Below are 22,422 nucleotides of genomic sequence, written 5' to 3'. Positions count from 1 at the left end.
ACCCCCAGGGGGAGGGCCTTCTCTGTTGGAGCCCCCACCCTTTGGAACGAACTACCCCCAGAGATCCGGGTGATTCCGGATCTCCCCTCCTTCCGCCGCGCCCTCAAGACATGGCTATTTAAGCTAGCCGGACTGGCCTAAGGGGTATTTTAATTTGGTTTTAAAATAATTTTAAAAAGAAATGGCCAATAATGAATATTTCATTTTAATCATATTTTAAAATTAGTATTATTGTATTAGTTATCTATTTTAACTGGCTGTAAGCCGCCCTGAGTCCGTTAGGAGAAGGGCGGGGTATAAATTTGATAAATAAATAAACAAATAAATAAAAATAAATAATATGATTTAAACAGGCTTTCTAAGTTCTGAACTTTATAAATTATTGTTGCATACTGAGATCTAAAGCAATTTATGGTATTAGGGATTTCAAAAGAGCATATGCTATTGAGGTGAGTCTATTTTTTTTCTAGAAAAATTTGCAACTCCTGAACTAGCCAATGCTACAGCTAAATCTTGTACTACCAGTTTAATTTTCTAATAGTAAACCAGCATTTTAGGGAGAATTTGCCCCTTCAGAGTCATATGCATATCTTCATCCAGATGACTTGAAATAAATTTCATTTCCACCCAACACAAAAAATGGCACCATTTACCACTGTGGGACATATTTAATATTTAAAAATGCCGTTTTGTGACCATAATTGTGTAGTAACAGTGGAATAACATTATTTGAAGACAGCAAGTTATTTCTAAATTATGTATGAAATTTAAACCACAAAATTATTGCATTTATTCTTTTAGTCTAACTAACATGTTAAGACAGAATTGCTGCTTTTTCTGAATTGTACTGGAATGTAAACATGAGCATCCAAATTCTATATTTCTTTAAGGCAGAACAGCAAAACCAATGCAGAAAAGCAATTGGATTACTATTTTGAAATTACATTTTTTAAGTCTATTGTGGTATAAAAAGTTGTATTGTATCCATGTAGATAATTATCCTAAATCTAGTGCCATATTGATAGTAGAGTCAGATTCTAAAAAGAAATGACCAACTGCTCTTACTATTAAAATTCTAGAGAAATTGTCATCATCAATTTGGCTGTCTAGGTGACATTTTTCTAGAAAAAGGCCAAATTCCTTGAGATTGCAGCATAAACAATCAAGAAGGACCAGTCCAATGTAAGAATTGGGTAGGGTAATCATTGCTGATAAATCTGTCCAACAAATATTAATTAAGCCAACTAAATGTTTATAATAACATACTCAATATAATCTCCTATTTGATTGCCGAGACAGTAAAGGAGAAATTATGTTTAGGTCAGGAAAAGTGTGGGAAAGTTTAGGAAAAAATACTTTATCATTTAACTCCATTTAAATCACCATTACAATTGCAAAATCAAAAGTTATTTAGGTAAACTTCTACAGATAGTCTTGACTTGCAACCACAATTGGGACCAGAAATTCCATTGTTAGGCAAACAGTCGTTAAGTGATTCATGCCTGATTTTACAATCTTTTTTGCCATGGCTGTTAGGCGAATCACTCAGTTAAGTGAATCATGTGGTGTTGAGCAAATCCAGCTTCTGCCATTGACTTTGCCTGTCAGAAACCGGCTGGGAAGGTCATTAATGGAGATCACATGACCCTGGGGCATTGCAACTGTCATAAATATATGCCAAGTACTTGAATTTTAATCACGTGATTGTGGGGAGGCTACAATAGTTTAAATGTGAGTACTGGTTGAAAGTCATTTTTTCAATCCTGTTGAACAGTCACTAAATGAATGGTCGTAAGTTTAAATCCATCTGTACTTAGGCTATAAACTGTTAATTTGGAGTAGATTTTCCAAAGATAGCTACGTACTTTTCCACTAGCACAATGTTAACAGGACAGTCATTGAACAATACAGCCATGTCAAGTTGTTTTAATACATTTCTAAAGTCTACCTCATCACTAACTCTCCATCTCTAATGCTACATCACTCCTTAAATCCTCCTCATTGCATCTTCTCCAAATTTATTTAAAAGGCTCTAATTCTCTTGTGAAAGTTGTGAGAGATTGAATTTGTCCTTCCAGTGGTGCCTATTTTTTTGGTACAAAGATATCATCAGACCTCTCTAAATGCATATTACAGGTCATATTTCTGAAGTCAGACTACGTGCCTGAACCTTACCAGAAGCATTGCAAGCTCAATACTGCCCCATTTCAAGCTTAAAAACATTTTCAGTGAATAATCTGTGTTAAACTGAAAGAACTGTTTTATGTTCTACGTGGAACATTTCAATCTCAAAATAGTTTGTATTTAAAACTTTTGCATATACTTAGTTTAAATCATCAAAGAAAATATGTAAAGTTTCTTTATGAGATTTGTGGGATAGACAGAGCATATTTTTTATTATTAAGATACAAAAGAACATTGACTATAAAATGGCATATTTATTACAGTTGATAGGCAACTGTTTTTTTTTAAATGGCACTATATAATTTCTTACTGAAGCAAATTTTAGCTGTGATAGCAGCTAATATGATTGATGTTAATAATAGGGGGATAACAGAGTCACCATTAAGATCCCATTAATATGCAATTATCGTCTATTAGTAATTATTTATTTGATGGGTAATTAGAAATTTCCAAGCATATATAAGATATTAGCATAACTTTGAACACAAATCATGGATTCGAGGATGAAAAAACTGTAAATGGCTACAAATTATGAATTTACATTATTTATGGATCAGAAATATTAAGCTTCCATATAGTATTTACTGAGAAATTGAATTTTAGGGTCTCTCAATGTGATGAAATGTGCACTGCAGAACAGTGAGGGAAACATTAGACAACTAAAAGCTTTCCCAGAAAAAAAAACCCGATTAAGGGACTGTGCAGCCTAAAACTGGATGAAGAAGAGGGGAAAAGGTTCAGGATAGCCACATCCTAGAATTTCTAAGGATACATTTAAGAGGAAAGAAAGTTATAGAATTAGTTTGGTAAGATTCTGCCTATTAGGTAATAAGCTACTAAAGGACTGGATTCAATTATCTTGCCTCTGCCCTTGGGCCTAATACTCAACACGTTTCAGTCTGAAATTATTAATACTAAATATCACAAATACTTTTCATATAAAAGACCTAGAACATAACCTTACATAACAAGTACCTGGCTCATATCCCATATAGATGCTTGATTTTATGGTATCTTCTGCTCTTGCAGAAAACTGAGATTTTGGTGACTGATCTAGAAGTTTCACAACAAGGTGTCCAATTGTTTCTTCTACAGCTGCAGTAGTCTTCACAATATCCAATAGAATCTTCATCAGCCTACTACTGGCTTTCTGCAACGTACATCTGAACTCATAAAATAAAAAATAATTCAAATTAAATACATTATGGTGTTTATTTCCACAGTTTGTCTTTTACACAAAAACTAAGACTCATAGCACTATTTAGTTAAATCACTTGGAACAAGACAGGAATTAAAAAAAATAGGAGTGGATTATTTTACAATTTAGAAATTATGAATTGGAATTATATTGAGTTAAAATATTTATAGTATCGGAATGTGTATAAACTTTAGAGAACATTAACAAATAAGATTACCAATTTGCTAAAACTAAAATCAAAAACTGTTTACTGAATCCTACCACAATTTCCAATGGCTCATAAAAAGCTTTTTCCTCAGAGATAATGGCTATTACATTTGACCTTAGATAACGTACCATGATCAAGAAAACATCAAATATTCTCTTGAAAGAAATGTACTTTAATGATCTCCCAAAATGGATATTTACTAAGCAATTGTTGTTACAAATTATTTTTCAGAAAATAGTCACTACAAAAATATTCATGTATTAAAATATTTAATAGCTAGAATTCATTTACTACCATAACATATATGATATGTAATGTGATATATATCAACTGAGCTTACTGAATTAAACGGAAGTTAATTCCAAATGAATAAGCATGTATACAGTATATGCCAGATAATTTCTTTATATAGGGATTAATAATTTGTAAAGTTAGATCCCGGAATGTGTGATCATGACTACTATCCTAGGCACACATATAAATCCATGGCAGATAAAGCAATCACTAGCTATATTTTATGGCTATCGTGTATGTGTGTGTGTGTGTGTGTGTGTACACACACACACACACACACATATATACTGTATATATATTACAATTTTAGAAACAGATTGCATTCCTAGTCAAGATTCATATATCTAAACATCAGAACTGTGTTTATGATTTGGAAGAAAATTTCACTACACTAAAACATGCTTGCTTTTAATTAAGGGACGAAAAATAAGTAATAGGAATAAATTAATTCCTATTAATAAGAATCCCATTAATAATTAATAGAATAAATTAATTCCACTGAAATGACAGAAAAATAGAAAAAAGAAATAATCTAAACATTTTAGCCTTTCTGACAGCTCACCTCTCTTTTGAAAGAATATCGAGAGAAGTTTGTTCCTGTTTTTCTTCCCCATTTTCACCATCTAAAATATGCTCTTCATTTTCAGTCTGACTTACACTTTCATTCTGGTTAAGTTTTGGTAATGGGAGAGAAGAAAAAAGAGACAAAAATCCTGTCATACTGCAATCACCATATGTTCTTTTTCATGCAGATATGCAGATGTTTATAAAATAATAATTCACAATTTTCAAGCGATTCTAAATAATAATTAACTATCTTGTTATCGGACATCTAGTTCTGGAAAGGGAAGAAATTTAGTCACAGCCCATGAGAATTAAATAGTTATGCTAAGTAAATAACTTCTTGCTTCCCTGTAGGATGTTACTATAGCAATATTAAAATCAGACTTTATTTTCAATAGAATATCAGCTAAACTCCACCTCCCTATGTGATCAACACCCATTTAAGTAAATCTGACAATCATCTGGAAACGACCTACACTGCCTAGTCACAGGACCATTGTGTTTCTATACCAGAGCAGCAAAAAACAATCCAAGTTACCACTACCTGTGTTTGAGTACTGCTGTTTTTTAACTCAGAGAGTTGTTTTTCTCTCCCAGTTATTAATTGCTTCTTTAGTGATTCTAGTTCATGTAAAAGCATTTGTTCTCTTTCTGTTACGGCATTTTCATTAATATTCTAAAAACAAAATAAGACGTCTCATATTAGAAACAGTGCAAATGCAACAAAATCAAGATTTATAAATAAATGCAAGCAAAATATAATAGAGTGGCAGTTCTATGTGGTATCAGATTCTCCCATATAACTTAAGATAATAAATACCCCAGCTCACTGGGATTGACTTATCTCTTTATTTGCATACAAGAGATAAAATTAATGATATATGGGATATTGTTAATAACTACAAATAGGTTTCATCCTCGCAGTAAATGCAGCACATGAAATGTATTGCAATTAAATTTATGATTTTTAAGACAAATTGAGCTTTGAAAATTGGCCAAATACATAAAATATTAGAAGTTCCAGTCCACAGGTTCACATTACCTCTGCTAACTTTATTTTAAGAACATCAAGCTCTGCTAGGAGAAGTTCTTGATTTTCTTTCTGCCTCTCCATTTGCTGCATGTGACTCTGTTTTAATATTTCTGTGGCCTGCTGATATTCTTGATGCTGACGAACAAATTCTTGACGCATATCTTCCAGACACTCCTCATAAGACAGTATCTGGCTTGAAGTAACTTCATTTGTAATCTGTAATTTTTGTTCGTAAGTGTTAAAAATAGAGTATCAGCCATGAAAAAATTGTCATTTTATAATAAGCAATTGTAGAAGTGGACACAGTTATAAAAAGTAGTTGCCCTAAAGATGTATTACAATGGCAAACAGAAGATCCTCAACCTGTATTTTTTACTGTTATGCTCAGTAGAAATGTTTGCTGGGTAAATTAGATAAAATATAAGAGGGAGGAAGAATTGTTAAGAAAAAGAATGGAATACAGATAGTCCTCGAGATACGACAGGTCACTTAACTTAATTCAAAGTGAGAACCATGTCCCAAAATTACATATGACCCTGTTTCAAATTTACGATGACTGCAGCATCCCCGTAGCCATTCACCTTTATGATTGACCAGCGGAATGCAGCAGCATTCCCTGCCTCTCTCCCCTTCTCCCACCCCAATAGGACCTTGCAGCACTTGGTCTGCTCCCCATGCCTCCTGGAAACAGATGCCATTTTCAGCACTCCAACAATTCCCTGTGGGAATCGTGGCTCATTTTGGAGCTTTCTGACCCGATTAGCTGGCTGTCAAGAGACTGCAAACCTTTCCTGTCTTTTGCTAGGCTTTGGAAACAGACAGGGGTTGCTGCTACATGCCCATGGTCAATCATAAACTTCCTGATCTTCCCCTCCACCCCCCACACACATACGCAGACACCATTAGGTGCTAAAAAAGTAAAGTCTCCATCCCTTTTAAAAACCTTGACCACAAGATGAAGAGTTAAGGGAAGGAAGGAAGCAAAGAAAATCTTTCTGCAGCTTTTTGCCTTGAGCTGAAGAAAAAAATGCAACTTAAAAACTTTAAGCCTTTAGGACCCAGCTTTTTGTTCTTTTTCTGACTGACTTTAGGACCCAGCCAGGACTCTAAATGCAAGTCCTAATTGGGTCCTAAAGTCAGCCAGACAACCAAAGAAATATCCATTTTCTGCCCCGTTTGCTGAACATATATGAGTGGATTTTTTTTTTCTATAGGTCCCATAGGCTAAAAATTTCATTTTCCTATTGCAGAAATGTGGTTTTCTGGGGAGGAAAAGAGTCAAAGCAAGGGAAAGGTTTTGAGGAGCTTGTCCTGAAGCTACTGCCTTTGCATGTAGAGGCTACCTTCCCAAAGCCTAGCAAGAGCCAGGAGAGATTTGCAATCTCCCGGTGACCAGCTGATCATCTCAGAAAGCTCCAAAAGGCAAGGGAACTGTCCATTTTTTGCTCCAGAAAGACAGAGGTACCTTGGCAGAAAAAAAAGGCAGCAGCAGAATCAGGGGAAAAAGAGCTAGCTCCTTTTGCCTAGGAGGTATTCTCCTTCCTTTTTGAAAGCAAGCACCATTTTGAAGGGCCCACAATTCATTACAGCCCTCTGAAAATGGCACGTGATTCCGTGTCATAGGCATGAAGTCTAGGCTGCTGCTGGAGCTTCCAGAATGTGGTGTAAGGTAATGGGTAAACAGCGAAAGAGGTGGGGATGAACATGAACTTCAAAGGACATAAGAGTGGAGTTTGGGGTATCTCAGGGGAGTGGAGAAGCCCTTCAGAGGCCTGAGGCAGGTGGACTTGTGTCTGCACTAGCCCTACCAGGATCTCCTCTACCTTGAAGCAACCCATGCTCCACATAACAACCCAAACATTGATTTAACAAGTGCAATGGGGAAAACAGGGATGGCTGATCATTACTTGAGGCAGTTCATTTAATATTTGTCCTGACTTCCAACCCTAAAGGGCAGGCTTCATTACAGTCATAACTCGAGGACTACCTGTAAAAGAGAATAGAAGCATAAATCTTCGATATGATAACATATCTTGGTTATAGGTAGGAAACAGAGTTCTAAGTTTTGTATTGGCCGCTTTCAATGTTTTGTTTGTTAGAAATCATTCCATTATATTTTAATTTCTGCTTACTCAAGTCTTCAGTCCAAATAAAATGCATATTTCATTTTGTTTAGGAAATTACTTTTAATAAACTGGAGGAAGGGGAGATATGTCCCAAACTAGTAATGATATCTGAAACATAAATATAACTTTCCCTTAATACAAAAAGCAGACCACAGCATTTTGCTGTATGCTGCAAAATGTAGTAACTAAGGAGCAAGCCCTGTTCACCACAGTATGACTTATTTCTAAAAAAAAAAAACACTCACAGGAATCCATTACTTGGTTTTGTTTGGTGTATGCGTGTATATTCTTTTTACACTTTTAAAATTTAGTTCTAAGATGAAATTTATCTATATACTTATTTAGAAACACTGAATTAATTCAATATTAAAAATTTATAACTTAAGGTTTTTCTCTTAGGTCTCAAACTTTGTTTTATACAAAATTATAAAGGGCTGCTGCTAAAAATTGAATTACAAAAAAAAATTATCTATTCCTTCCCCTCCCCCAAATATTGTTGTGATGCCTCATTGTGATGGTGGGGATATTTCCGGAAGTGAACAACATATGGAATGTGTGCTCAGAGTATATATTCTGAACAGAGTTACCAAGGCACAAAGATCATTCCATTTCCACCTAAAGGAAGCAGGCACTTGTATTGGACAGCTGTGACACAGGAAAATGGCAGAACTAGATGATCATTTTAATGACAATGAAACACCATCAACTCATACTGAGAAGAAGGTAATGGCAAACCACCCCTGTATTTTTACCAAGAAAACCACGTAGATAGTAAATACAAAGAGAATTTTGTATTTACCTAAATGGTTGCTAAGAGTCAACAATGAAATAGATCATTTTCTGCTAACAGGAGGAATTAAATCATATTTTGTATTAAAATGTTGCACTTCATATAGTGTTATATGAGAATAGATTTCCTGAGTTCTTCCTATTTTAACTTCTTTGACTTATGATTCTGATTTGTTATAACATGCCAGAGACCCCAATTCTTATGCATGTATCAGAATTCTTCTGCATTATAAGAATGTATAAACCACAGACACAATTTGTTTAGCTGACTATTCTAAAGAAATCTGATTATTATCATGTAACAACCATGCTAACAAGACTTTTGCTATTATGCACAGGTGAAAGTAAAAAAGAATCTCAAAAAGTTAAACTGTATTCTTAAAATTTATTTACCATAGGTATCTTTTCAATAAATTCTTCTTCATGGGAGGAAGAGTATGTTGAAAGTTTTGTATTAAAATGTTGCACTTCATATAGTGTAGCTTGTTTAGCATCAAGTTCAAATTGTCCTTGGAATGATGACATTTTATCACACAACTCTTCAGGCTCAGTGTATGTTTTCTCATTTACGTGACTATTTAATTCTTCTAGATATTCATTTCTATGACAATTATTTTCCAGCTGAGTTCCCATTGGTTTCATCAGTGAAATTTCCTCTTCATTTAGATTAGCAATTCTTGCTAGTTCAGTTTTCTGCGCAAATTCTATACTCATGGTTACAACCACCTTAATAAAAACATTGAAACACAAAGAAGAGCTACTTCATTCTTGCTTCCATATAAATTAATGAGTAATTTATTTCCACAAATTAAATATAAGCCAGCAGCGTGGTACAGCTAATAAGACAAATACTAACTTGAAGTGCATTATCACGAACAGTCTAAATCATAGGAAATAACTGTTCCACTCTACTCTGCCCTTGATGACTTTGCCCTACTCATTTGGAATATTGTGTTTACTTATAGGCACCATAATTCAAAAAGGATAGTGACAAATAAAAGTAGGTTCAGAGGAAAGCTACTAGGAAAGTTAAAGTTATGGAAACCAAACCATGAGGATCAACAAAAGAATGTTGGTATCTTTAGCCTACAGAAAAAATAAAAGGGACAGAACAGCAATTTTCAAATATGTGAAGTGCTGTCACATGAGGAATCAATCAAAGAGTTAACGGGCTAAAATCACCACACAGGAGGTTCAGGCTAGACACCAGAAAATGCTGCCACATTATATTATGAATTTATCCTAGATAAATGACTTCAGAGGTTGGATAGTTATCTATCAGAGATGTCCAGTGCAGCCTATACTGAGCAAAAAGGATGAACTAGATCAGCGGTCTCCAAACTTTTTGGTTTGGCAGTCTGGCGGGGGGAAAGGAGAACCGGCCCACCACTGATGCAAGTTGAGCTGTTCAAGCGCACATGCATCGGCCTGCCACTTGCACAAGTTGAGCTGTGTACATGCATGCTGGCCCATAGTTTGTGCAAGTTGAACTGTGTGAATGTATGCACCAGATGCTTGCGCAACCTGGTTCTGAACAGACCACGGTCCAGAAATGGGCTGCAGCCTGGGGGATCCCCGAACTAGATGATATATAACAATTTTACTAAATATATGAGTCTCTGCAAGGGAAACAGCTAAACATAGAGCTTCCAAAAGAGTGATCAGAATTTAAAAGTAAATGACAAAATGATATATGAAACTGAAATGAAGTAATGTGGGAAGGATGTTTTATATATCTGTATGGAAATGATACGGTAGTATTATGTTGAATGTTGGAAATAAAATGAAAGGTTTATATGTTAAGTATCGAACTAAAATACTGTGAAAATATTGAACACATAATAAGGTTTTATAGTATATATGCATGCATACACCACTCACATAAGAAGGAAAATGTTGTGAGTGTTGTAGATTGGTGGTGTCATATTATAATGGTTCCCATAGTCCTTCTTCCTAAAAGGATGAATGAAATTATCTGGGAAGGAGAATTGGGCTCAATGAGTAGTCCCTTGTTGAGTCTTACAGGGGACCATTTTCTCTGCTGTACAATTTAATATGTACATGAGCATATTTATGAAGGTTATCTATGTACATGAGCATATTTATGAAGGTTATCTACACTCCAGACAGGATTAGAAATACTGTGAAAGTTTTCATCCAGCACCTAGAGGTTATGGGATTCTGAATAAAATAAAACAAAGGTGAAGTTGAATCCTAAGAAAAAGGAAGGTCAGCTCCAATTATACGTACACCCGTCAAATTCTATTGGATTCACCATTACTGCTGGATAGAAAGATAGAGACTATGGTTAGGGGGCTTTTGCTGAGATTTGGCTGGTGTACCAGTTGTGGCCCTACATGGAATGGGAGGACATGGCAACAATTCCTGTTTTCATTAGAAACAGAGTAATCCAGTGCAATGTACACTATATAGGACTATCTTTGAAGGTATTTATAAACTGCAATTGATACAGAATATCTGCATGACAGATGCTACAACCACCAGCACTTTCATAGATTTTCAAGTATAATTCAAACTACTAGTTTTTACCATTAAAACTCTACGTGGCTTGATTCTTAGCTACTTCCAGAATCAGCTCCATTCAATACTCTCATCCCAGGATGTTGAGTGTCACTTAGTTTTATGTGAGTATGTACATCCAGAGATAATGTTTGATGACAGCTCCCACTTTATGGAATTCCTCCTGCAATTTGGGACCATCTGCCTAGAAAGCTGTTAAAATGCATTTTTTCAATGGGCCTTTGAATGTTAGTGTTGCCCTCATTTGAGCGCAGGGAGCACCTGTGATTACTCTATTGTATTGCATACATTTTTATTATTATTTTTATTGGTTTTAAACTTTCCTATGGTGTGCTAATACAAATGTACCTTTGCCACTTCTTGTAACAGCTTTTCTTGGTACTGTTTTTCCAGTAATTCAGTTGCATCACCTTCATTAGATAACTGGGGGGGAAAAAGTGGTCATTCTTAATAACATCAGTTCTGAACATGTTTATGTCACAAATGATTATATATTTTGAATACCAACCATATAGAAATATAATGGATAAAAATACCATTTTGCCTTAAAAGAGGTAATAATGGAAACTACATTAATACTACATTATTACTAAGTGCTTTCCTCAAATAATAAAAGCTCAATACTCTTACACTTATTGTAGCGCAATGTTTTGTAGATAGAAATCTAATCCATCTAATCTAATAAAGCCAAGAAAAAAGCAGCTTTTAGGTACTGAAAAATATATATTTGGTATAAGAAAACAGAGCTAATTGCCTTTCTAAAAGTAATGCTAAAAGCTTTTCACATACGAAGATAGAGTCACTAGAGCAGTGTTTCTCAACCTTGACAATTTTAAGGCATGTGGACTTCAACTCCCAGAATTCCACAGCCAGCATGGGAGTTGAAGTCCACATGCCTTAAAATTGTCAAGGTTGAGAAACACTGCACTAGAGCCTCAAGGCTAAGGAAAAAATGGCTTCAGCATCATACAAAAAAAACAACAAACCACCCTAATCAATATCAATAAAATTTACAGTCTTTTATAACATTTATATATTTATATATAAATATAATATTTATATTTATATTTGTTATATAATTAGTGTATACACACAAGCACATATATACACGCAACCACACATAATTAATTTATATAATCAAAATGACATGTTTCATTCCAAATGTTTCAAATAATTCTAAAATATGTAGAGGTTTTGTTTGCACTAGGGATTCTGTTTAAGTAAAATACAAATATAAAATACATTTTTATATTTTCTATCCAATATACATTGTGTAAATAGGTTAACATACTACCTCTATTATCTTCTCAACATTTTTTTGAATACCACTTTCAGCATGTCTTGCCTTTTGCTTATCCTCAATTACATGTGACTCCACAGAAACACTAATTAAAAAAAGGTAAGAAAAGGTGAGAATTTGGATGGTTTTTCAATGTAATTTCACTTGAAATTTTTAAAACAGGGAATTTGGACCTGACAATTTCTAACCATAAAGGTGTACTTGAATGGGATTTCACCAGGAATTTTATACTTTTCCAATTTGCAATCCAATATAAGCAGCCTTATTCTTTTCTACATGATCAACACTGAGATGGAACAAAGACTTTTTGATCCTTCAGTTGTTGCTCACACTATTATTGCAGCATTTAAAAAATGCAGTAAGCAGATGTGCAAGAAGGAAATGTAATATGCTATTGTTTAGTTCATTAAATGCAAATCACTCCACCTTCTTTGGAATCCAGATTATAAATTATCCTTGAAGCAGAGGACTGCTCACATATTCCTACAGTTCTCTTTTTAACTTTCTTCAGTCTTGAACAGCAACTTAAATGGAACAATAGGACTTCAATTTCTTGCTGTGTTGATAGGATCCAACACATTTTATTAAAAGACATAAGCTGCAGCTTTTGAAAGATTATATTTCATCAATAAAAGGCAATAACTGTATCTCAAGATTGAACTGTGGGGTCCTTAGTGCTCTCTGAGTTTGACTGTTTTCTTGCAGATATTTCATTACCAAACTAGATAACATTATCAATGCTAGGAGGGAATGGATTTTGCTCTCATTTTATATACCTTCTCAGGGTTAGTGGGAGTGGTCTTGGTGGTTCCTTGATTAGGCCGTTATTTGCTGCTAGCCTGTCTGAGTTGGTAATTCCATGACTGGGCTATTTATTTATTGTGTAGAGCTGTTTTGATCCTTTCATATCCTTTTTGACATTTTGATTGAGTCTTGGAATGGGATATAGATGTTTAGTTGATAGCTGATTTGTCTGAGTGCCAGGCTTCCAAGAATTCTCTGACCATCACGTCTTCTGATTGCTAGTTGGTGTTCATGGATGCATTAGTGTTCATAAACAAGCTAATAGCAGCCAACAGCCTAATCAAGGAATCACCAAAATCATTTGTAAAGGTCACAAATAGCAATCATAGGACTGTGGGATGCTGCAGCTGTCCTAAGTTTGAGGATTAATCATAAACCTACTTAACAGTGTTAAGTTCAAATAGTCACTAAATGGGGAAGTCCTTAACTGAGGTCTAACTTTATTTTAGATTATCATCGTTTTTTTGTTTTTCAGGTTATAGGAACAGTGGGGCAATACAGAAAAGTTTTTTCACCTGAGAAAAAAGAGAATCAGAAAATGATAATCTTTTTTCAATAATGAAAAAATCCTGCAGATAAATATCCTAATTAGGTATTGATTTACACCTAAATTAAAAAAAAGTCATCACATAGTAGACATCATTATTTGGGAAATACAAAATTATACAATATATCAATAGAAAACCTACATTTTTACTTGATAATTTATTAATGAAATAAGTAATAACTTGTATGACAATTTTCATGATAAATATATCTACAATCTTTTTTCTTTGGAATTCCAATGTATATATACATCCCCTTCATTTTATTGATTCCAATGAAGACATAAAGTAATAGACTTTTCTTTCTCTATTCTCCCCTTTACAAACAGGACATATATATATATATATATATAGCTATTATCCTGCCCATCTAACATATAAATCAATTATGATAAATTGCAGGAGTTTTTTTTCAGCGCTAATTGGAAATGCTGCATATTATACTGTATCTGGGATCTTCTGGATGCAAACCCTATGCTCTATAACTGTGCTGCAGCATATACTTCACACTAAATCAGGAATCTCCAAACTCCGGGCTATAGCTCGCCACCAGGTTGCAGCCTGTTCAAAACTGGGCCACACAGGTGGTGGGCGAGCACATGCACTTGTATGAAGTTCCCTTCACACAAGGGGTGGCCATTTTGTGCTCACACATGAAGCTCTCCTTGCATGAACAGTGGCTATCTCCTTGCCCTCACACGAGCAGCAGTCATCTTGCGCTCATACACAAAACTTCCTTTGGGTAAATGATAGCCGTCTTGTACTCACACACAAAACTTCCTTCAAACAAGCATTGAGTCTGCGCGAGTGCTCCATTTGCATAAGTGGCGGGCATGTTCACCCACCGCTTGCTCAAATGCAGCTGCGGGTACTTGTGTGCACTCTGCCTACCACTCACAAAGAACTATCCCCTCTCTCCCCCCCGCCAGGCCTCCAAGCCAGAAATGTTGGGGATCGCTGTCCTACAACATTCAGGACACATGATATCAAGTATAAAGATCCAACTATAGCATCTTTTCCTTCTTTTAAATGAAACATGGCTGGAATTGGGAAAATCTAATTCTGAGTATACAGAAAAACTGTTGAAATCAACTCAAATCATAAAATAAAAATGAGATCCAAAATTATAAATACCTGGAATTTTCAGAAGATTCACTGACAATTTGGAGTCTATTCTGTAGGTGAACCATTTCTGCAAAATATTTTTCCTCAGTTTCTTTTAATTGTTGATGGAAATATGATCGAAGATGCTCAATTTCTTTGGCATGTTGTTCTTCAAGTTGAAATTTCAAATTCTCTACTTCTTCCTGTGAAACTGACTTAACTTCAATGCCTATAAATGAATAAATAATAAACATTAGTTTATTTAATAATAGAAAAATAAGCAACAAATATCAGAATAACATATTTTAAGATTTTATACACACACACACATACAGACATATAGTATTTCAGATATAAGCTGTGACAAAATTATGACCATTCATAGGCAGCCACAGCTTACCATGCCTACAGAGTTCAAATATGAAAATAGACAAGAGCTACTTTGCTTTGCTAAAAAGTATGAAGCTATTTAGTTCTGAATTAATTTTTTAAAACTATGCATATTTTAAGGTATTAAATACATACTCAGGTTATAAAATATAATAAACTAAGATTGTTATACTGTACTATAATTTCCTTTCCTTTTGTATTTCATATGCATAAAAGTTTTTAAACCATACATGTCTATTTATATTAACAATATAAGTCAATAATTTAAGGTGCATATCTTTACCAACTAGATCTTGAGATGCAGTAGGAAAAGATTCTACATTTTGTTGTAGAGAGCAAGTCTCTCTGTCATTATAATCAGCATGGTATGTTTGTTGGTCTTCAATCTGAAAAATTTAAACAAAAACAAAAAATAAAGAAAAATATGTATGTTAATTTTAAAAAAATGGTCAGAGTAATCATATTTGTCAAAAAGTACAAACTTTTCCACCACTATAATGTTCTGAAACTTTTGCACTTCTAACAATGTACTGCTCATAACATATTTCATGAATTCAGTAATAATCACCTGGACACTTGTATATATAATACATAGGAAATATTTATATATCCAATGCTGAAGTTACTATTTCATTATTCAATGGAATGCTATGCTTATTTATACATTTAAAATTAAACAAAACATGAATTTTTATATCTCCAAATATACCAATAAAGTTAATTTTTTAAAAAACTTCTCAGTTTTTATTTTACTAAATATAATTTTATTTATTAGTAAAAAACACCAGCCCGAATAATTCCAATAAGATTTATTTCTTAGTGCACTACACATATTATATTTAATATTTCAAATCATAATATATTTAGGGCATTAGAACATTTTTAATTTAGCATCTTCTGAAAAAAATACATTTTACAAATGTTTGAGAAAGTCTATATTTTCTACACCATTTTCCCCCTCTTATGATAAATATCTCAGGGGTCACCACAATGAAGAAGAAGTTAAGCTATTCTCCAAAGTACCTGAGGGCAGGACAAGAAGCAATGGATGGAAACTAATCAAGGAGAGAAGCAACCTAGAACTAAGAAGAATTTCCTGATTATTAGAACAATTAACCAGTGGGATGACTTGCCTCCAGAAATTGTGAATGCTTCAACACTGGAAGTTTTTAAGAAGAGACTGGACAACCATTTGTCTGAAATGGTATAGAGCAGGAGTCCCCAACCTGCGGTCCACGGCCCACTACCGGACCACAGAACAGACTGGCCAGTGCGCGCACACCACCACTCACACTAATGGGGGCACCATGCAGCCAAAACAAGGCGCCGCTGCTATGCAAACTGAGTGCAGGGCAGCGAAAATGGAGCACTGTGCGGCGCAAACAAGGTGGTGCTAAGGCCTGAGTGGCAAAAACAGTGCGGTGCTAGCGAGTATCACACAGGCACTAGTACCGCCCCACTTACATTGCACATGCTCGCAGCCCCGTTTGTGTGTTTGTGTGCACATGCATGCGTAAAATGCTTCCCCCTCCTTTTCCTCTGGTCAGCCAACTGAGAAAAGTTGGAGACCTCTGGTATAGGGTTTTCTGCCTGAGCAAGGGGTTGGATTAGAAGACCTCCAAGGTCCCTTCCAAATCTGTTATTGTATTGTATTATATTGTATTAAGTAATAAAATTATATTGTAAAAAAGGTTAAGTTCTAGATTTATCAAAGTAAGTTGAACAGAATGAATGCAACCATATCTGGTATTAATAGTTATCTTGAGAAACAGAATACTCGTTTGTGTGTTGATTCAATAGTCAGCCCATTGTAATCTCATAATTGAAAAGACTTCCACAATTAAAAAAATACCAACAGAATTAGAAAACATTCAATCCAAATCACAAAAACAAAATCAGAGAGAAAAAAATTAATAACAAGAAGTACAAGTGATTTACCCAAAGGGTCTTTAAAAAATCTCCTTTTTAAATAATTTCCTGGATGTTACCCAGTTATGAGGCAAATATGATTGCCTGGAGAGAGAGGGGAGGGGCTTTGATGCTACTATACAGAAACTGCATAGCTTTGATTCATCTAACACAGGACACCAAAGTTCCTCTCTTGCTCCAACAGGTATGCCAAAACCACTTTAATTTCTGTATTTATCTGGAAAGAAATCTAGTACAATATAATAAAATATAAGCATTAGGTATGGACCTTAAATCTTTTCAATGGAAATTGATACAAATTTGGTAGTTATAGGATGAAATCAATGAAATTGTGCCATGATTATCAAACGGACCTGTAGCACTGTACTACAGATTAATAAATCAAGATTTAATACAGTCTCATGCAAGTTTATTCAGAAATAGATCTCATTGATTTCAAGACCCAAAGGTGCTTTTTTCCAAAAGGCAAATGGACGTTTTTCTTTGAAAACATGTCACTTTTCATCCAAGAAGCTTCTTCAGTTCTGACTGGTGGGGAATGGAAGGATTTACGTTCTTTCCAGTCATCTGGTTGTTAGCACTCTGAGGGTCTGCCATTAGCTCTCTTAAAGTTGTTGAGATCACTTGAGAGTTTATCTGTATCCTCAGAGTGCAAATAGGTGTGAAACCTTTCTGGGACTGCTGAAAAGATTGCATTATAAACAGGAGATAGGTAGTGTCATATCCTACCCTCTATGTTCAACTTTAATAAATCTCACCTTTTTTCTGCTATCTATGAATTCTACTTGATATTCCAGTAGCCTCTGGGACGTTTCCATTATATTATTCAGGAGACTTTGTAGGGTTTCTTGCAAAACTAAATTACAGAAAATAAATAAACTGTATATACCATTATTTCATTATTCTAGTGTAGATTTTATTCCTTGTTTTAAAATAACAATTTTTTAAAACAGTATTTTTTATTAAACAGCATTCTACTGTTCTTTAACACCACTAAGATGTTAATCTTTGAAATATATGGCGAACATAGTCTAAACATGAATTTTCAGTTTCTGCCAAATACTTCAAATAAAAATACTGAATTCTCATGATATCACTTGTGCTCCCACCTGCACTCCTGTCTCTTCCCACTTAATGGCCTAACACGATTCTACGACAGCATATGGGACTGCATCATTTAGCAGGGACATTTCAGTTCCAACTGCCGTAAAGGTCTACCTGTACTATATGAGGACAGGGGAAGCTGCAGAACATAAAAGGGATTTCGTACTTCCATAGCATTTTTTCTTCCCAGGAGAAAAGGCAACTTTTGGTAGGGGCGATTTGCAACTTCCTTGCTGGCTTCCCCACTGACTTTACTTATGGGGGGGGGGGCTAACAGGGAAGATCATAAATGGTGATCATGTGACTGTGAAGTGCTGCAATGATCAAAACTTTGCAGACCAATTAAAAGTTTCACTTGTTTAGCCTTATCCTAACTCTGAACAGTCACTGCATGAGTGGTTGTGGTCTGAGGACTTCTTGTAACTCTTAAATTCTATAAACTTTTATTTAAATAAGCCTTGTGGCCAGATACAGAAGTACACAAGAAGAATTCACTTGGAATTACCTTGAGAGTTTTCTGCTGGCATTAATGCTGAATTAGATTGATTTCTCTCACCAACATCAAGTTCAGCAGCATTTGAAAAAATTTCAGGAAGAATTTCATGCACTGACTATAATAATAATAATAAAAATCAAGATTATAGTTTTATAATTGATTATATCTATCCACCTGGGGAAAAAACAAAGCATTCATAGGAATACTATTTTTCATTCATTAAGAATCACAAGATAATTTTATTACAGGAAAGATCGCTTAGGTAAGTGCCTAAAAGATTCACCCGTATTTTCCCCAATCCTCATACTTATTCTACAGCCTAACAATATTATAAAAATGCATGGGATACCATTTAACATTTTGTAAGATTAGACCAAGAATGAAAACACAAAATTTAAACAGTTCTAAGGCAATTTGTTCTTGACCTTAGTGAGCTTTGAACATTCTTCAACTACTTTCTTGCTAAGTTCTTCCAGATGCACCCATGCAGACTGGTCTTTTTCATCTGTGGAGACAAATTATCACTGAAATATTTATTTTAATAAGTTTTATTTTAAGAAACTATAGGTATGGCCTAAGGGGAGAGAATCTACTGGGAGAGTATTATAAGAAGCTTGGAATTCCAAAAATAATTTCCTTCTGGTTTATCCATTTACCTGTTTTTTTATTGTCCACAATCTGATTTTTCTTTAGCTCACACAACTCTTGTGTATGACGTAGCTGGAGCTCTTCTTTAAGAGCAAAAAGTGCACTCTCTTTTTCATTTTCCATATATTCGCGCACCTGATTCACATGCGCTGAGTAAACCACAGAGAGACAAATACGTTGGGCCTCCATCTGCAATTTTAAATCGCTCTAGAGAAAAAAATGCACCATATACATATTTTAATAATCATTTTATTCCCCAAGATGTTAAAGATATAAATAATCTGTTGCAGTCTCACATTAAAACTGCATGCTACCTTAATCTGCAATTTTTCAAGCAGTTTACAACAATGTTCGATTTCAGCAATATATTAATCCAAAACATCCAAGATAATAATACTTAATATTTTATAAATTAATTGAAGACTTCAAAAGCAAGGACAATAAACCTTTCTTGCCTTGTAAATCCCAGTGACTTGTGGTGTTTGATTTTTCCCAGCCATACTAGGATGTTGCTACTGTTGTTGAATGGAATAAGAGTACAGGAAGAAATTATTCCTAATAAGCCTAGGTTGTTAGAAAGTGGGCGTGACCAGAATTCCCTTAAAGTGTAACAAAAATGTCCCTTCAAACAATCAAGCAGCAAAGTATTGTCTTTTCTGGTCCTCCTGATATATGATATGGACTCCATAATTCAAGAAGCAATCCTAATGACAATATAGTGAAATATTATATTGTTCTTTAAAGTAGATGGTTATATTTCAGTCTATTAAAATAAATTATTATTATTTTTCTGGTTTTCAAAGGCACACTGGAATATGCATTATGTCATTGGTAAGACAGACTGAATATTTTCAGTGTGCTTTGAAAATTTCCTGAAGCGAATATTCTGCATTTCTACTCTCATTTCTGCAAATATTTAAGCCTCTAATAATTAATTTTTAAACAAAATTATGTAGTAAATGCAGGTGGCTTGCACCTCTCTTTCTGTCGTACTGAACAATGTGGTTTTTCTTTTTTTCCACTAGAAACTTTCCAATTATTAATCATAATAACATTTATACAAGTTCCAACTGACAAACCCAACCAAGCAAACACCTTTGAGACATTCCAATCTCTTAATGTAAAACTTTATTGAGTACATCACTTCGGCACTAATGAAAACAAAACAAGCTGTGGCAAGACTGCTCCCAAACCCATATAGTAAAAACATTGAATTCTCCCTTCTCCCTCTGGGTCAGGTCACATTGCCCAATGAAATAGAAAAATATTGTTATGAGAAAGCATCTTTAGGCCTGGCCAGACACCTGGTGTAATGTCCTTGAGTCTCAGGGTCTGGCTTCTTAAATCTTTGAAATCTGCATTCCAAACCTGTCCCCTCCCCCTCAAGTTTGCTGGCAAGCTGAGAAGCAATATTTGTCGCATCAGCAAAACCGTGTTTCAAAACTTGACAATTTATTTATTTTTAGTATCATTGTGAATGCTAAAGACAATAAAACATTCCTTCAATTCAAATTAACATTTTTTAAAAATTAAAAGATCTAATTTCTATTCAGATCTTATTATTACATTCAGTAATAAATTGAAGTATCTTTAGTTTCCATTATGTTCCTTTAAGAATATCTGATCTATAAGAAGGAACATAATAGAGATTTCCAATTAAATTCTTCATAGCCTACCAACCACTATTGGGTACAAAAACTACATGCTCTATTTTTTCAGATGAATAGTTATGTTTAAATCTTATGTCTTTTAAATCTTATGCCTACATCATCCTATAAGATCAAATAAAATAATATTCTAATTTTTGGGAAGAGGTAACAGTCAAATATATATTGATAAATTCTAGGTTATTTTATCATTTACTTGAAATTGATCATGAGAAATACAGTGAGGGAAAAAATTATTTGATCCCCTGCTGATTTTGTATGTTTGCCCACTGACAAAGAAATGATCAGTCTATAATTTTAATGGTAGGTTTATTTTAACAATGAGAGACAGAACAACAAAAAAATCCAGAAAAATGCATTTCAAAAAAGTTATACCTTGATTTGCATTTTAATGAGTGAAATGCAATCACCCCTATCAATCAGCAAGATTTCTGGCTCCCAGGTGTCTTTTATACAGGTAATGAGCTGAGATTAGGAGAACTCTCTTAAAGAGAGTGCTCCTAATCTCAGCTTGTTACCTGTATAAAAGACACTTGTCCACAGAAGCAATCAATCATTCAGATTGCAAATTCTCCATCATGGCCAAGACCCAAGAGCTGTCCAAGGATGTCAGGGACAAGATTGTAGACCTACACAAGGCTGGAATGGGCTACAAGACTATTGCCAAGCAGCTTGATGAGAAGGTGACAACAGTTGGTGTGATTATTTGCAAACGGAAGAATCACAAAATAACTGTCAATCTCCCTCGGTTTGGGGCTCCAATGCAAGATCTCACCTCGTGGAGTTTCAATGATCATGAGAACAGTGAGGAATCAGCCCAGAAATACACAGGAGGATCTTGTCAATGATCTCAAGGCAGCTGGGATCATAGTCACACAAAAAAACCCAATTGGTAACACACTACACTGTGAAGGACTGAAATCCTGCAGTGCCCGCAAGGTCCCCCTGCTCAAGAAAGCACATGTACAGACCCATCTGAAGTTTGCCAATGAACATCTGAATGATTCAGAGGAGAATTGGGTGAAAGTGTTGTGGTCAGATGAACCCAAAATCAAGCTCTTTGGCATCAACTCAACTCGCTTTGGAGGAGGAGGAATGCTATCTATGATCGCTGTCAAACATGGAGATGGAAAAATTATGCTTTGGGGTGTTTTTCTGCTAAGGGGACAGGATACCTTCACCGCATCAAAGGGACGATGGACAGGGCATTGAAAATGGGCCGTGGATGGATATTCCAGCATGGCAATGAACCAAAACACACGGCCAGGGGAACAAAGGAGTGGCTCAAGAAGAACCACATTAAGGACCTGGAGTGGCCTAGCCAGTCTCTAGACCTTAATCCCATAGAAAATCAATGAAAAGAAGGACTAGGGATAACATGATAGCAGTGATCCAATATCTCAGGGGTTGCCACAAAGAAGAGGGAGTCAAGCTATTCTCCAAAGCACCTGAAGGCAGGACAAGAAGCAATGGATGGAAAGTAATCAAAGAGAGAAGC

At 34.9% G+C, this 22,422-nt stretch overlaps 1 protein-coding gene across 1 annotated transcript in view; it reads right to left on the bottom strand.

Moving 5' to 3' along the window:
* Positions 1 to 22,422, bottom strand: part of AKAP9 (A-kinase anchoring protein 9) — a 108,026-nt gene that overhangs the window by 49,138 nt on the left and 36,466 nt on the right. Inside the window, exons 9-21 of the mRNA XM_029284015.1 lie at positions 19,266 to 19,464; positions 19,035 to 19,114; positions 18,619 to 18,724; positions 17,768 to 17,865; positions 15,364 to 15,466; positions 14,721 to 14,919; positions 12,232 to 12,322; positions 11,286 to 11,360; positions 8,790 to 9,122; positions 5,491 to 5,697; positions 4,993 to 5,124; positions 4,447 to 4,550; positions 3,160 to 3,347 (exon numbers count right to left, since the gene is read on the bottom strand). Coding sequence (XP_029139848.1) covers positions 3,160 to 3,347; positions 4,447 to 4,550; positions 4,993 to 5,124; positions 5,491 to 5,697; positions 8,790 to 9,122; positions 11,286 to 11,360; positions 12,232 to 12,322; positions 14,721 to 14,919; positions 15,364 to 15,466; positions 17,768 to 17,865; positions 18,619 to 18,724; positions 19,035 to 19,114; positions 19,266 to 19,464 — 1,915 coding nt within the window. The remainder of the gene's footprint in view (positions 1 to 3,159; positions 3,348 to 4,446; positions 4,551 to 4,992; positions 5,125 to 5,490; positions 5,698 to 8,789; positions 9,123 to 11,285; positions 11,361 to 12,231; positions 12,323 to 14,720; positions 14,920 to 15,363; positions 15,467 to 17,767; positions 17,866 to 18,618; positions 18,725 to 19,034; positions 19,115 to 19,265; positions 19,465 to 22,422) is intronic.

Source organism: Protobothrops mucrosquamatus, unplaced genomic scaffold, assembly GCF_001527695.2.
Source record: "Protobothrops mucrosquamatus isolate PMUCROS unplaced genomic scaffold, P.Mucros_1.0 scaffold332, whole genome shotgun sequence".
NCBI classification, from domain to species: Eukaryota; Metazoa; Chordata; class Lepidosauria; order Squamata; family Viperidae; genus Protobothrops; species Protobothrops mucrosquamatus.
Note: the sequence above shows the minus strand (reverse complement) of the source record. Positions and strands in the feature narration are given on the sequence as shown.